General features: G+C 35.5%; 1 protein-coding gene across 1 annotated transcript; it reads left to right on the top strand.

The window, feature by feature from the left end:
• Positions 1–10957: 10957 nt before the first annotated feature.
• LOC104728054 (ribonuclease 3-like protein 3) lies at positions 10958–12314 on the top strand. Its single transcript, XM_087475291.1, has 3 exons — positions 10958–11445; positions 11775–11918; positions 12037–12314. The coding sequence occupies exons 1-3, from the start codon at positions 10999–11001 to the stop codon at positions 12295–12297; spliced, it is 852 nt and encodes a 283-aa protein (XP_087331417.1). The 5' UTR covers positions 10958–10998; the 3' UTR covers positions 12298–12314.
• The last annotated feature ends 4188 nt before the right edge of the window (positions 12315–16502 follow it).

Genomic DNA, 16502 nt, shown 5'->3' with positions numbered 1-16502 from the left:
TATTGCTAGAAGCAATACTTTATAGTTCTCGAGAATATTGTAAAAGCAAGAAAAAGTCTCGATGCCTTTTTGACACCTTTGAAGAGAAAAGGGTGAGAGTTTATCTCTATGAGATTTCACATACCAAGGAATATATGGAGAAATAATCAGTGATAAAATATTACTCCTGAAAGATGGAGAAATCTTATTGTATAAGATCAGATATTTCATGAAATTTCTTGAGGTTACAGATTTGACATATGATGAAAGAGATGTTTACATAGAAAAATGGTCTTGTAGTACCATACTAAGAAGAAGAGTTGAAAGAGAAAGTTTTACAACGAGATTATGAATAACTCCTATGTATAAGATGATTGTTTGGAAGATTGTATGTAAAAAAAGATTTGGGCTTAAAGTTCAAATATATCTTCTATATGAAAGGGGTTCAAATGACTTAAAGTTCAATGACCCAGGAGAATATATGATGACCATATGAGTTTGTACCTGAAAGCGCTGTTTATAACAGTTCAGAAAGTTGATATTTATGATCATAATACATAACCTGAAGATGATGCTTTCAGGGGGAGAAATATGATCATAAGCGTGGCTTTACTCTTTTTCCCTTATCATGGTTTTTATCCTAATGGGTTTTTCCTTGAAAGGTTTTTAACGAGACAACAAAGAACACGCGAAAGATAAACACCTGAAAAAAAATATTATGATTCCAATGGTGAAAGTCTATCATCTTCAAAGTCTTTAAGACCGTGAGAAGCAAAGATAATGATGAAGATGGAACACTTGCGAATCCCATAACCGATAAAAAAATGGTGATACACATTTACTACGATTCATTCAAGAGAAGATTTGGCGAACCATTTATAAAGGCATTTTCAATCACTACTTTCAAGAAGTTACTTCATCATATGGGATCACGTCATCTCGAAAATTTCAATTTATGTATTCATGAGGGGGAGTAAAAGCGCGTTGTACTCTTTTTCTCTTAACCATGATTTTTCCCAATGGGTTTTCAATGTAAGGTTTTTAACAAGGCAGCATCTCACATGCGCATTTGCAACTATATTTTTATAATGGTCATCCAAGGGGGAGTGTTATAAATGATTATATTGTTGTATGGATACCTATTATCGGCCCATTAGTGTAAACCCTAAAACCTAATATTATATTCCTATATATATGTTATATCTTATGGAATAGAGAATAAAAAGATAACAATTCCCTAAACTTTTTGTTCTAACATGGACATATATAGTGCAATGTCTTTTAAAAAGTCATCTCTAAGATCCTTGCGAACCGGCTTAAGATTATCCTTCCCAAATTCATTTTCACCAAACCAGTCTGCTATTGTCAAGAATAGATTGCTTTTGGAAAACCTTCTACTTGCAACTGAAGTCATTAAGGATTACCACAAAGATGCGGTATCTCCTCGCTGTGCTTTGAAAATAGATATCTCCAAAGCTTTTGATTCAGTCCAATGGAGCTACTTGCTTACTACTTTACGCGCACTTGGGTTTTCTGAGCAGTACGTCAAGTGGATACGGATTTGCATCACTACTGCATCATTTTCAGTACAAGTGAACGGTGAACTTGCAGGCTACTTTGGTAGTAAACATGGACTCCGGCAAGGCTGCTCCTTTAGCCCCTATTTGTTTTTCGTATGCATGAATGTCCTCTCACGTAGATTGGATGTAACAGCTAGAAACGAGGTCTTTGACTACCATCTGAACTGTAAGAACTTGCAACTCACCCATTTATGTTTTGCAAATGATTTGATGGTGTTTGTAGCGGGCAATCAGTGTTCTGTTATGGGTGTTTTGAGGGTTTTTGATGATTTTTCAATCCACTTGGGCTTAAAAGTGAGTCTAGAAAAATCTACCATATACACAGCAGGTGTTGCACCGGAAAATAAGGTCGAACTCCTCCAACAGTTCCCATCTGCCAGTGGAACCTTTCCAGTTCGGTACCTTGACTTGCCATTGTCACCGAAACGAATGTCTACTGCGGACTATTCACCTCTGTTGGAGAAAATCCGGCTCCAAATTAGTAATTGGACGACTCGAATGCTATCATTTGCTGGTCACCTTCAGCTTATCAGATCAGTCATCTTCAGTCTTATCAACTTTTGGTTATCAGCCTTTAGATTGCCTAAAGCTTGTATTAGAGAACTTCATAAGATGTGTTATGCTTTTCTCTGGTCTGGACCATGCATGAATGCTCGGAAAATAAAAGTAGCATGGTCCGAGGTATATCTCCCAAAGAGTGAAGGGGGTTTGGGACTGCACTCTATTGAGGAAGCTAATAAGATCAATATGTTGAAACTGATTTGGAAGGTTTGCTATGCAAAAGACTCGATGTGGGTAGTGTGGGTAAAACACAATCTCCTGCGTGGAAACTCGCTTTGGGCTGTCAGTGATAACACTACTGGTGGTTCGTGGATTTGGAAAAAGATCCTCAAATACAGAGAGCTCGCGAAACAGTTTCATCTGTGGAGGTCAAGAATTGAATAACCACCTCTTTCTGGTTTGATAGTTGGTGTTCTTTAGGTCGCTTAAACGGTCTGATTGGTGAAAGAGGATACATTGCTCTGGTTATATATATATTATTCAATGTTTTCACGCTCGGCATGGACCGGCGGATCTGACCGGTTAACCCGCGACCCAGAGACTTTACTGGTTCGGGTATAGTGCTAATAACCGGTAGTAATAAAACCGGCAAAACCCAGAAAAAACTGTTATTAACCCGCGACCAGGTTAACCCGGCCAGTTAGCAGTTCAAAAAAATCTACTTGATTTTTGAAAAAAATGTATAGGGATTCACAATTTCAATTACTTTTAGAACCTTTTATTCGTTTAGAGCTTAGACGGCAACACATGACTCACGACACACCTCTCATCTTAACTTCTTTTTCATCTCTCGAACATTGCGTAAGAACAGTGAATTATTTTGGAGATGTTTTATTAGTGTTCTTTATTTTTTATTTGGATTTAAAAGTTTTAATCATTTTATTATTATTATTATTATTAAACTTCATAATTTGTTAAACATGATATCCTCTTTTTATAATATTTTTAAAATATTTATTTACATAAATGCATTAAACATATTTTACTCAATTAACCAGTGGTCGAATCCAGTTGACCTGATGATCCGGTGATCCGAGAGCTAGTCCGGTTCACGATCCGGGTCAGATTTCAAAACATTGATATTATTTGTGAGAACTGCTCTATAGACGTTCTATGTGAATATAAAATATTAATATATTCATTAAAAGAGTACCAGATGATTAAATTTTTAGAGGCCCGCTCATTTACACATATAGAGCATTCATTCTACAGAGCACGCCCCTAATTTTCGAAGATACTCTTTTACTAGTCTCATAAATACTTCATCTTCATTATTAACACTCTATTAAGTTTAGGAGTTTAGGAAATACACAATATTTGCGAGACAAAACAGTTACACTCGGGGAAAACGTGACTGCTGACATCTTCACCCCTTTCAACTCTCTCGCAAATTTGCTACGGATAAAGTCATCGCTAATCCGTCGCAATTTGCGAGAGAGTTGCGAATTGTTTGCGAAGAAACTCCGCGGAATCGCAAGTCTGTAGTAAATCCCTCGCAAATTTGTGAGGGACTGTGCCGTCGCAAATGTTGCGAGGGAATTGCAAGTTCTCTCGTCTTCCTAGCAAAGTACTCGCAATTCCGTCGCAAATTTGCGAGGACTTTCAGCCGTCGCAGATTTCCGTTGCAAATCGACTATTTTCTTGTAGTGTTACGTTTTCGTGTGTAGGATTTACAACAATTAGTGTGGGCATTTGGTGTTAGTTATAGTTTTAGATTTTAATTATGAAATATTTAGGTTGCAGGTGTTTTGGTTGTATGTAACTACTATATACAGGTTTTTTATTGTAAGTTTGTAACTATAGGTTTCGTTTAAGATTTGGGTGCTATGGATCATGGAAAGCAGAATGTTATATGTGATTAATTTTCCAGCATTTGACACCGTTGAGGAGTCTTCTCCTCTCTCGGACTGCCGTGGCGTTTGTAGAGTCTTTGTTCTATTGTGTTATGAAGATGCTGCCTCTCTATATATGGAGTTGATTTAGTGTTGGATTCTACTTTGATTTGTGGATTAAACTTGGTGGTTGGATCGGAGAAGCAAGAGAGACCTTAGGAATGTTTACCGTTTGTTGTTTTGTGTTGGATACTTTGCTCTATGCTAGCCGACTTCGGAGAAAGAGGTTGTTGGAGACAAGAGTGAACTCTGAGAGAGTTCATGGATTAGTTTTGAAGAGACGATCTCACGTGACGTGGGTGGATTAGTTTCTCGGGCTACCGGGGAAAGGTTTTCAATCACTGTGGTTATCCATGAATCGGTACCATTGACTTCGAATGTCGATGAAGTGAATGGTCTTTGCGTCAATGTTCTTATATCTTTCTTTTCGTCATGGGACCAAATAATGAGATTTTCTTTCCTTTTTAAATAAAATATTAACCAAAAAAAAATACGTTTTGTGGAAGTGGGAAGTTAAACATACAACTTAATAGCTTTGGAATCTTCGGAATCATTTATCACTTCATTCACCAGTTTTTTTCTAAATGATTATATATATATTTTTTTTATTATCTAGATTTATTATTGATTGCAAATTATGAGAATAATTTCATATGATTCTACCATAGGAAGCTATCCCAAGTCTCTGCAATTTCTATCCGTTTTTTTTTCTTCTATTTCTGGTTGTTCTTCTTCTTTTTGATCAAAAAATCTTTTGTTCGTTTTCCACATGACATCTTTAAAAAAAAAATTTATATATTCGATAAAAAAACGGGGAATGTACTTTTGCTTGAAAAAATTGCCAAATAACTGTTTTACGCCTTTGGGAACGCATGGATCCTTTAATTATCTCTCGACGAAAATAAGATTGTTGTAAATAACGGATCAAAGCCATTTCATCTTTTTGATCAGAATTTTTATTATATTTGAGATTAGTATAAATCTCGTCATGTGGCGCTTTATCAGTAAAAATCACTACACATTTTGCTTTTCTTGAACGAATTCCAGGCTCCATTGGTACATTTTCTTCATTTTCGCCTTCCAATTCTTCTAACTCACTTATTAATTTGTATGACCATCGATGAACTTTTTTATTCATTTCATGGAAATTAAAAAAAAAAATTATAAGTGTTTGGTCATTACTATCAGTTCTAACGATATCAAATAAAAAATTAAAAATTTTTATTTCTTCTTCTGAATGTGAATGAATTTTTTCTTCTTGTTGGGGTTCTGAAAAAAATGAAAGTTTTTTTCTCTATTAACAAAGATTTCTATTAAAATTTTCTATTGTTTGCTCAAATTTGTGATAATTTATTTTCAGAAGTAGACCATGAATCTTGTTTGTCCATGATCCTCCTATATTATTTTTTTCTATAGGTTTCGGTTATTATTTTGAATGGAGGTAATTTTTTTATTCTTCCCCGAGAGATTCCATGCAAAAATCGATCATAATTTTTAGGTAAATATTCTTTTTCAGCTTCGTTATAAAAAAATTTAGTCGTTTTTTCCAGTATATTTTCAACAGACCATTCCTTATCTAAAGCTTCAATTCGATTTAATTTTTTTTTTTTAAGTTTTCCTTTTTTTCTTTGTGCATCAAACTCCAATAAGTAGAAACTTGGTCAGAGGGTTTTTTTTATCTTGTAAATGAAGGAATCATTTTTTGGATATTTTCAAAAAAAGGTGGAAAGATTGGGGGATATGTAAAAGATATTCGTTCTTTTCCATCACTTTGACATGTATAAAAAAAATATTGTGATATTTCATTTCTTACAGTATTTTCAATTTTATTATTTTTTATATATCGGTTTGGTCGATTCCATCTTTTATAATCGAAAAATAGAGTTACAAATGGTTTTTCAAAGCATAAAGAATGATCCTCCTTTTTTTTTTTCGAAAAATTCTAAATTCAAAATTTCTTTATTTCCATCTAGATTTTCAGAAACTGTTTTATAGTATGTTCGAACGCAGAATTCATCATCCTTATTAATTTTGTCTTTTCCATTCACTCGGATTTCTTCCATTTCATCGATTTTGTCCAGATCTACCCCTTCTTCCGAAAAAGAGAAGGAAAAGGAGCTTCTTCGGTGGATACCTCTTGGTCATGTTTAGTCCCACCCGTTTCTGAGGTTCCATTTAGTTTCTTAATAAAAATGGGTGATGGTATTCTGCCTAAATAGTAGACACATGTAATAAATAAGAGAATACTAAAGATTCAAGCAATAGAATTTCTCAATTCTGACAAAAGGAACTTATACTTATTAGATCTAATAAGTACATAGACCTAATAGGATTATTTTGCTGTATCCAGACTAATACCAATCCAACCCATTTCATGAATAAAATGTGACCCTTAGCTCGTGATCTGGGCTGTTTCCATCTCGACGATGAAGCTTATCCCCCACCGTCTCACTGGCCGACCTTGACCCCAGTTATTTTGAGGTCATATCTAGTATTCAGAGTTTGCCTCGATTTGGTACCGCTCTCGCGGTCCTCACCGAAACAGTGCTTTACCCCTAGATGTCCAGTCAACTGCTGCGCCTCAACGCATTTTTGGGAGAACCAGCTAGCTCCGGGTTCGAGTGGCATATCACCCCTAACCACAACTTATCCGCTGATTTTTCAACATCACTCGGTTCGGACCTCCACTTAATTTCACCCAAGCTTTATCCTGGTCATAGATAGATCACCCAGGTTCGGGTCTATAAGCATTGACAATTGCCCTATGAAGACTCGCTTTCGCTACGGCTCGGGTGGGTTCCCTTAACCAAGCCACTGCCTATGAGTCGCCGGCTCATTCTTCAACAGGCATGTGGTCAGAGCCCAAGGCTCCTCCCACTGCTTGGGAGCTTATGGTTTCATGTTCTATTTCACTCCCCTATGGGGGTTCTTTTCACCCTTCTCTCACGGTACTACTTCGCTATCGGTCACCCAGGAGTATTTAGCCTTGCAAGGTGGTCCTTGCTGATTCACACGGGATTCCACGAGCCCCATGCTACTCGGGTCAGAGCATAAGCTAGTGATGCTTTCGACTACTAGACTCTCGCCATCTAAGGTGCGACACTCCACCGCTTCGCCTAGCAGCATGACACTTTTATTGCTTTCCCACAACCCCGTTTTCACGGTTTAGGCTGCTCCCATTTCGCTCGCTGCTACTAGGGGAATCGCTTTTGCTTTCTTTTCCTTTCCCTACTAAAATGTTTCAGTTCGCCAAGTTGTCTCTTGCCTGCCCATAGATTCAGCAGCAGTTCAAAAGGTTAACCTATTCGGGAATCTCCGGATCTATGCTTATTTTCAACTCCCCGAAGCATTTCGTCTCTTACTACGCCCTTCCTCGTCTCTGGGTGCCTAGGTATCCACAATAAGCCTTTCCTCATTTGAACCTCGCCCTTAACTTTAAGGCTATGCCATCCTAAGGTGCTGCTAAATGGAAAGATCTTATCAAGATCCATGAATGAAAAATCATAGATTGAACTGCCGAACCGGAAAAATTGGACGGCGATAATTGCGCATCACTGGAGATCAACTGTAAATTTGCCTCTATTAATCTGCACAATTAATAAATCGCATTATCCGGAGCCAGGGGCGGACCCACGTTCATTAGAGGGGGTGCAAGTGCACCAGATAAAACTATAAATGGTTTAGTTTATGTATACTTAATAGTGATGTAAGTAGCCTCGTGGTCAATAATGCACCACATACTATTTGAGTTCAAGGGTTTAAATCCCCACCAGAACACTTTTGGGTTGTTTTTTGCACCCCCTCAAAAGATTTGCTGGATCCTTCAAGGGTTCAAATCCCCACCGGAACACTTTTGGATTGTTTTTTGCACCCCCTCAAAAGATTTGCTGGATCCGCCACTGTCCGGGGCTAAAACCCCATACCTCATGGTATAGAAACATTAATGAACCTTAAACCAACCACTGGACTAAGGGGCTTCCACTATATATCTGTTCACATATCAAATATATTAAAGAAAGTAACAGAAAAAAATGTAAAATATATTGAATATGTCAGAAAATACGTATCATTTAACTTCAAGAACACAAATAATAACAAAAGAGATAAAAATGGTACACTAGATTTACAGTACTGTACCGCTAGTTGTCTGCTTTCTATCTTCGATACTCATAGGAAACTGCAAAGAATATAAATAAAGAAAACCCCTAAGACAAGCAAAGCAAGCATGAGCCAAAAATTTCCTTTAATAAAACGTTTTTAGATAACCATATTTACGTTCACAGACTCGAACATACATTTGCAGCATTAACCCTGCGTTCACATAATGGATCATATATTTATATTTACTTAGATACTTCATATATCTGTTATATTAAGATTTGTCTCCACTATGTTGGTGTTTTGAATAAGTCAATGTTTTCCAAGTCCTAACTTGTTTGAAGGAGTTGATTGAGTCTTTCTCCTTTAAGTTTGTTTCAATTTCTTTTAGAGTTCGTGTGAACGTTGTAAGGCTTCTATATAAGCCAGTTTTTAGTTGCTTGAATAAGATTACGAATCATTCAGAGAATTGTGTTTGGTTTTACTTCCTTTATCTGGTATTAGAGCAAAAACACTAAAGAGAGAATGACAGATTCAGGAAACTTCACCACACCTACTGTTCCAAAGTTTTATGGATACTATGATCACTGGAGCTTAATCATGGAAAATCTTCTCTGATCCAAGGAGTACTGGTGCATCATTAATCTAGGTTTCGAAGAACTCATAAGCATTGAGAGCCTCAATCCGACACAACAAAAGGCACTTGATGAGGCAAACCTCAAAGATCTCAAGGCCAAAAACTTCCTTCTTCAACTCTCCATACAGGAAATAACTTTTCACATCTAGTTGATTACAACCTGCTTGAGCTGCTACTGAAACATCCGCAAACGGGAATCCCGGTTTTGGGATGTGCATCGATCAAATTACTTACGTAAAACAACCTACTATTAGATTATATAAGATTAAAGGCCAGAAACTAAACCCTCAAATAGAAATCCATAATTTAAAATTTAAACCAACAATTTATGAATTTATAAGAGAATGTTGAGAACACATAAACATCCCATAATCTAACATAATTTAGAATTATTTCTTGCACATGATTCATTTATAAGATTGAAACCCAGAAATACATTTTTTTACATAATTTAGAATCTATTTTTGCCCATGAATCATACATAAGATTGAACCCCATAATTATAATTTCAAAAGAAACTATAATTTCTTGCCCAAGAAGGTGGCTTAGGTCTCCCGTCCCTAACAGCTGGAAATAATGCAAGCTGTCTTAAACTAATATGGAGGATACTGTCGGGAAAGGACTCCCTTTGGGATGGACTCGCCTACTGAATACTCTCACTCACTCTAGCTACGACAAGCTGCATCTATTCACGTTACGGTATGCTTTTTCCAGACTGCGATTTATTACATCTGGAGAGAACACAACTTTCGACGCCACGGCGACAACCCGAGCTCCTCACAACATCTTCATAAATTAATTGAGAAAACCATTCGTAACAGATTCATCTCGATTCGCAACCAAGGCGACTACTCTTATGATCGAGGCCTTGCCTTATGGTTTACAGCTCGACCACCATAGTGAATGATATCTCTTTTTTGGCCGCTCTACTATGCTCAACATAAAGCTTTGTATTTCTTTTAAACAAAATTCTGTAAAGAGTCCACACTTGATGTAAAACAGTTTTTTGGTTTGAATTAATTTTATATTTAATTCATAAAAAAATAAAATAAACTATAATCAATTTTTTCCTACGATGAAACCACAAACTGATAAATGATGATTTTAGATGGGAAGGATCTACAACTGATTTGATTGAAGAAGGAAAAAAGGAAATGTTGAGAATTTTTTTTTGGATTTATGAGCCAGTAGTTAATTAGGTCCAAAACACAAATAAATTTAGTTAATTAGGCCCAAACAACAACATAATACATGTGTCATCTTCATTGTAAAAAATTGAGAAAAACCTTCTCATATTATATAAGATATGATTACCATTTATTTAACTAAAATTATTTTTTTTTTTGTTATTTTTACTCAATGAATGATATTTAATTTTATTGTCAGTGCCTACTCAACAACCCAAGCCCATGGTTCTTACAAAGTTAATTTTGTTTCTCTTTTGGTCGCTCCATCCCAAATTTAAATATACTAAATATGGTGTTTCTTTATAGATTCTGTATTCCTAAAAGGATTTGTAAATTAACTCAAATTGCATTTAAAATATACAATTTAATTTATATTAATATTTAAGATTACTATATCGTCTTTCCTTTTCCGGTTTTTATTAGTATCGTTGTTCCGTTAAAGTAAATACGTTTTTAGCAAAAATTATGGAAGTCCACTTTGAATAAAAGAAAATATATAAATGCAAACATGTATGAGAGAATTTTCGTTACATTTCTAGTTATTATAGATATCCTTTTTTGTTTTGGAGATAATAAAATTTGGAAATTCATTTTCTGCAAACAATAAATTTGAATTTTTAAAATAAATTCTGGTTGAAAAGTACATTTTAATATAACCTAAAACGGTATTTAATCATTATTAGTGTCATACAAAGAAAATATCTGATATATATGTAATCAATTAGTCAAAATCTTTTGGTTATGATGACCTATTCTTTCTCTAAATTTTAACAATCATAATATTTTTTTTTTTTTGGGTAAGAATCATAATAATTTAGAAATGAATGAAAATCTACTATATTTATTTAATCAAAATATTGAAAAATGATTTTTCTTAGTAACAATAGAAATAATGACATCTATAACTATTATGAAGATAGCTTGGCAAATGTATCAAAGAAGACTGTGTATAAAAGGGACTCATAATCAAGACTTAAGAAGAACAACAGACAAGCACAATAGAAACATAGCAAAGAGACATATCCCTTCTCTCTCTCTCTCCTCAAACACACCCTCTTGTCTCTATGGAGTCGCAACTCACAAACGCAGTTGCTGAATCCTTGCCGCAGCCACATGAGTTGGAGAATTTGACCAACTTCGAAGGTAATGAAGATAACAACACCGAAGCCAAGGGATCAACCGATCCGGCGGACGAGCCTTTGGATATCGAATTGTTGGACAAGAACTTAAATTACAATTTCAAAAACAAGAATTTGTTGCTGCAAGCGTTCACAGACGCTACTTACGTTGATGAGGAGTGTGATTCGTACGAACTCCTAGAGCTTTTAGGAGATTCGGTCCTAGATACGGCCATAATCTTTGAGTTTATTAAACGCTACCCTAAACAATCACCTGGTGTTTTGACCAAGCTCCGAGCGGTCAACGTAGACAGCGAGAAATTGGCTCGGGTCGCTGTCAAACACGAACTCTATCGCTACCTCCGTCATAAGAAACCCTTGTTTCTGGAGCAGGTAAGTTACCCTTCTTTAAACCCTAGCTAGTCATTTATCTTCTTTTAAATTCCTAGTAATTAACAGTGTTGAATCTACTAAATTCCCATTTATTATTGTCGATCATGTCTTATTGCAATCTGGTTGATTAAATGATTTTACAAAACAAAAACAAAAAAAATGATTTTTTCTTTTTGTCAACTGTGTTTTTTTCCCGCTAAATTCTCTATTTCAATTTTATTTGATCATTTAATATTAACATTTTCGTAAATAAAAACTTTTTTATTGGCTGTGTGTTATGTGTGAACTATATTAATGAGATGTACATATATAACTAATTATATATGCAGATAATGGAATTTGTGGAAGCAAAAAAAGAACATCCATTACATTCGCATGGTCTTTTGAAAGTACCTAAATCTCTATCAAACATAGTAGAGTCTACCATTGGAGCTCTCTTCATGGACTGCGAGTGCATCCAAACCGTCTGGAAGGTAACTTAAAGTAACTATACGTTATAAAATATCTATAGTTAGCTACTAGATTTAGGTCATCGATTGATCCATGATACATATATATTTTTTTTTCGGTGTTGAAAAACTAAATATATAGGTGATAAAACCATTTATGGAGCCAATAATACTTTTAGAAAATTTCAAGAACCATCCAATGACAGAACTCAATGAGATGTGCCAGAAGAGGAACTTGAAACTGACGTCCAAAGACACTTGGGAAATCAATGGAAAATATTGTTTCCTTATTGAGGATAAATTGGTCGGATGTGGGCTATATCCAGAAAAAAAGGAAACTGCTCGTAATCGCGCTGCACAAAATGCTGTCGAGAATTTCTCTAAGTTTTTCGAAGACCTTTAAAAAAGTTCTCGACAGGATGTTGTGAGGATTTGCATCAAAAAATTAATTTATACAGGTGACATTGTATTATCTTTGTATTTGAATCAACTTAAATAAAGTACTCCTTAAAAGTTTTCTTATGAATGAACCTAGCAATGTCGAAATTAAATGGTATAAGCACACCAAACTATACTTTGAACAAAAAAAAAAAAAAAAAAAAAAAAAAAAAAAAAAAAAAGCACACCAAACTATACTATTTCATCAAGACTTTAAGAAGAGATTGTTTATTTTTAATGAAGTTTCAAAAGCAACATAACTCATATATATATAACACAACTCATATATATATATATATATATATCAGGGATTTGTATGTAAGTTTGTAACTATAGGTTTCCTTTAAGATTTGGGTGCTATGGATCATGGAAAGCAGAATGGTACTAATAGGAGCAAGAAGCAAAAGTCAAAATCTTTCTCCTCTTTCTCGTCTCATTCATAACTTGAAGCTCTTCTCTAAGTCATATTTAATTAGCACCATGTTATATGTGATCAATTTTCCTGCATTTGACACCGACTAGTGCTGCCACCGTTGAGGAGTCTTCTCCTCTCTCGGACTGCCGTGGCGTTTGTACAGTTTTGGTTCTATTTTGTTCTTAAGTTGCGGCCTCTCTAGTCTCTATGGAGGTTATTTAGTATTGGACTCTACTTTGGTTTGTGGATTAGCTTAACTTAGTGGTTGGATCGGAGTAGCAAGTGAGACCCTAGGAATGTTTAGTGTTTGTTGTTTTGTGTTGCATATTTTGCTCTATGCTAGCCGACTTCGAAGAAAGAGGATGTTAGAGACTAGAGTGAGCTATCGTTACTGTTTCCTTTGGTTCGTGTGGTTCGACTCTGAGAGAGTTCATGGATCAGTTTTGAAGAGCCGATCTCTCATGACATGGGTGGATTAGTTTCTCGGGCTACCGGGGAAAGGTTTTCAATCACTGTGGTTATCCATGAAGAGGTACCATTGCCGTTTGCCTTCCCGTATCTTCTTCCTCGGGATGTCTTCTAGGCCTGAGAATCTTAGGAATCGTTTATCACTTCATTGACTTCGATTCGAAAATGTCATTTCTTTTTGTTAATGTCGATGAAGTGAATGGTCTTTGCGTCAATGTTCTTATATCTTTCTTTTTTCCATGGGACCAAATAATGAGATTTTCTTTCCTTTCTAAATAAAATATTTACACTTCTAACCAAAAAAACTACCTTTTGTGGAAGTGGGAAGTTAAACATACATCTTACTAGCTTTGTAATCTTTGGAATCATTTATCACTTAAGGTAACAGAAAAAAATGTAAAATTTATTGAATATGTCAGGAAATACGTATCATTTAACTTCAAGAACACAAATAATAACAAAAGAGATAAAAATGGTACACTGGATTTACAGTACTGTACCGCTAGTTGTACTGCTTTCTATCTTCGATACTCATAGGAAACTACAAAGAATATAAATAAAGAAAACCCCTAAGACAAGCAAAGCAAGCATGAGCCGAAAATCTCCTTTGATAAAACGTTCTTAGATAACCATATTTACGTTCACAGACTCGAACATACATTTGCAGCATTAACCCTGCGTTCACATTATAGATCATATATTTATATTTACTTAGATACTTCATATATCTGTTATATTAAGATTTGTCTCCACTATGTTGGTGTTTTGAATAAGTCAATCGTTTACCAAGTCCTAGCTTATTTGAAGGAGTTGAATGAGTCTTTCTCGTTTAAGTTTGTTTCAATTTCTGTTTTCGTATCTCCCTCTTTAAGATTACGAATCATTCAGAGAATTGTTGCTTTTACTTCCTTTATCTGGTATTAGAGCAAAAACACTAAAGAGAGAATGAGAGATTCGGGAAACTTCACCACACCTGTTGTTCCAAAGTTTTATGGAGACTATGATCACTGGAGCTTAATCATGGAGAATCTTCTCTGATCCAAGGAGTACTGGTGCATCATTAATCCAGGTTTCGAAGAACTCATAAGCATTGAGAGCCTCAATCCGACACAACAAAAGGCACTTGATGAGGCAAACCTCAAAGATCTCAAGGTCAAAAACTTCCTTCTTCAACTCTCCATACAGGAAAGCACTTTTCACATCTATTTGATAAGCAGTACAACCTGCTTGAGCTGCTACTGTAACATCCGCAAACGGAAATCCCATTTTTGGAATTTGCATCGATCGATGCAAGGCTGAATCAGTCGATGCAAGGCTGTATCAAACGATCTAGGCATTCCTCTGCGGAGGAGTTAACCAAATGCACATGTTGCTGCGTTTTGGGGTTTTGTAAAACTCGGTGTTGATAAAAAAACATATTATCGGTCGACACTCTTCTTCAGCAGTGGCTAATGATACAAATGTTTTGTATATTGACTGGTTTGTTTTATTGTTTGTTGATTATGGCATGAAGGGATCTTAATACATGTGTGTATAGCCCAATAGATGGGAGGATTGCCTCACTAAGTATTTATGGTAATACTTACACCTCTATTTTTGTTGTGGCGCAAGTAAAGGTAAAGTGTGATCGTGGAATCAAAGCTATGAAGAGGAGGATGTTCTAGAGGCTCGGTTGAATTCTCTGTGTCTTTCCTGCATTTGACACCGACTAGTGCTGCCACCGTTGAGGAGTCTTCTCCTCTCTCGGACTGCCGTGGCGTTTGTACAGTTTTGGTTCTATTTTGTTCTTAAGTTGCGGCCTCGCTAGTCTCTATGGAGGTTATTTAGTATTGGACTCTACTTTGGTTTGTGGATTAGCTTAACTTAGTGGTTGAATCGGAGTAGCAAGTGAGACCTTAGGAATGTTTAGTGTTTGTTGTTTTGTGTTGCGTATTTTGCTCTATGCTAGCCGACTTCGAAGAAAGAAGATGTTAGAGACTAGAGTGAGCTATCGTTACTGTTTCCTTTGGTTCGTGTGGTTCGACTCTGAGAGAGTTCATGGATTAGTTTTGAAGAGCCGATCTCTCATGACGTGGGTGGATTAGTTTCTCGGGCTACCGGGGAAAGGTTTTCAATCACTGTGGTTATCCCATGAATCGGTACCATTGCCGTTTGCCTTCCCGTATCTTCTTCCTTGGGATGTCTTCTAGGCCGGAGATTCTTCGGAATCTGTTTATCACTTCATTGACTTCAAAATGTCATTTATTTTTGTTATTGTCGACGGAATGAATGGTCTTTCATTGCGTCTATGTTCTTATATCTTTCTTTTTTCTCATGGGACCAAATAGTGGGATTTACTTCATGTAACTCCTATTCATTTCCATTTTAAATAAAATATGTACAATTCTAACCAAAAATAAATACCTTTTGTGGAAGTGGGAAGTTAAACATACATCTTAATAGCTTTGGAATCTTCGGAATCGTTTATCACTTCATTTACCAGGTTTTACCGAAATTTTCTAAATATGTATTTTTATTTATGTATCTTGGAGTTCGTATCTGTTTTCAGTCACACATTATCGATAATATATTTGTTCTAATATCAAATATATTAAAGAAAGTAACAGAAAAAAATGTAAAATTATTGAATATGTCAGGAGGAAATACGTATCTATTTTAACTTCAAGAACACAGATAAAAACAAAAAAATGGTATATATACTAGATTTATAGTGGTTCACCCTCAATGTGAGAGATATGTCCTAATCATGGCGCTGCAGATTTCACTCAAATCAAATATATTCGGGAATATGATCTTCCAATCTCTCGTTGTACTGCTTTCTATCTTCGATACTCTTAGGAAACCGCTACAAAGAATATAAATAAAGAAAACCCCTAAGACAAACAAAGCAAGCATGAGCCGAAAATGTCCTTATAAAACGTTCTTAGATAACCATATCTACATTGACAGACTCGAAGATAGGTTCACAGCATCAACCATGCGTTCACAGAATAGAACATACATTTACAGCATTAACCATGCGTTCACAATAGATCATACATTTCTATTTGCTTAGATACTTCATATATCTGTTATATTGAACTTTGTCTCCACCACTCAAATAAATGTATACGTAAATTATATAATGCGATCTTATTTTTAAAAAGTTTCTAGAGATGTAACATTGAACCAAAAAAAAAAGTTTCTACAGATGTAACATTAAACCAAACAATGATTCTTTTATCGTAATAACCATGCTTCATATGCAATTAGCTTTATATGCTGTTTTATTTAAGCAAACTAAAGTC

Source organism: Camelina sativa, chromosome 11, assembly GCF_030686135.1.
Source record: "Camelina sativa cultivar CO46 ecotype springtype chromosome 11, ASM3068613v1".
Taxonomy (NCBI): domain Eukaryota; kingdom Viridiplantae; phylum Streptophyta; class Magnoliopsida; order Brassicales; family Brassicaceae; genus Camelina; species Camelina sativa.
The sequence above is the reverse complement of the archived record's forward strand: the minus strand, read 5'-3'. Positions and strand labels throughout refer to the sequence as shown.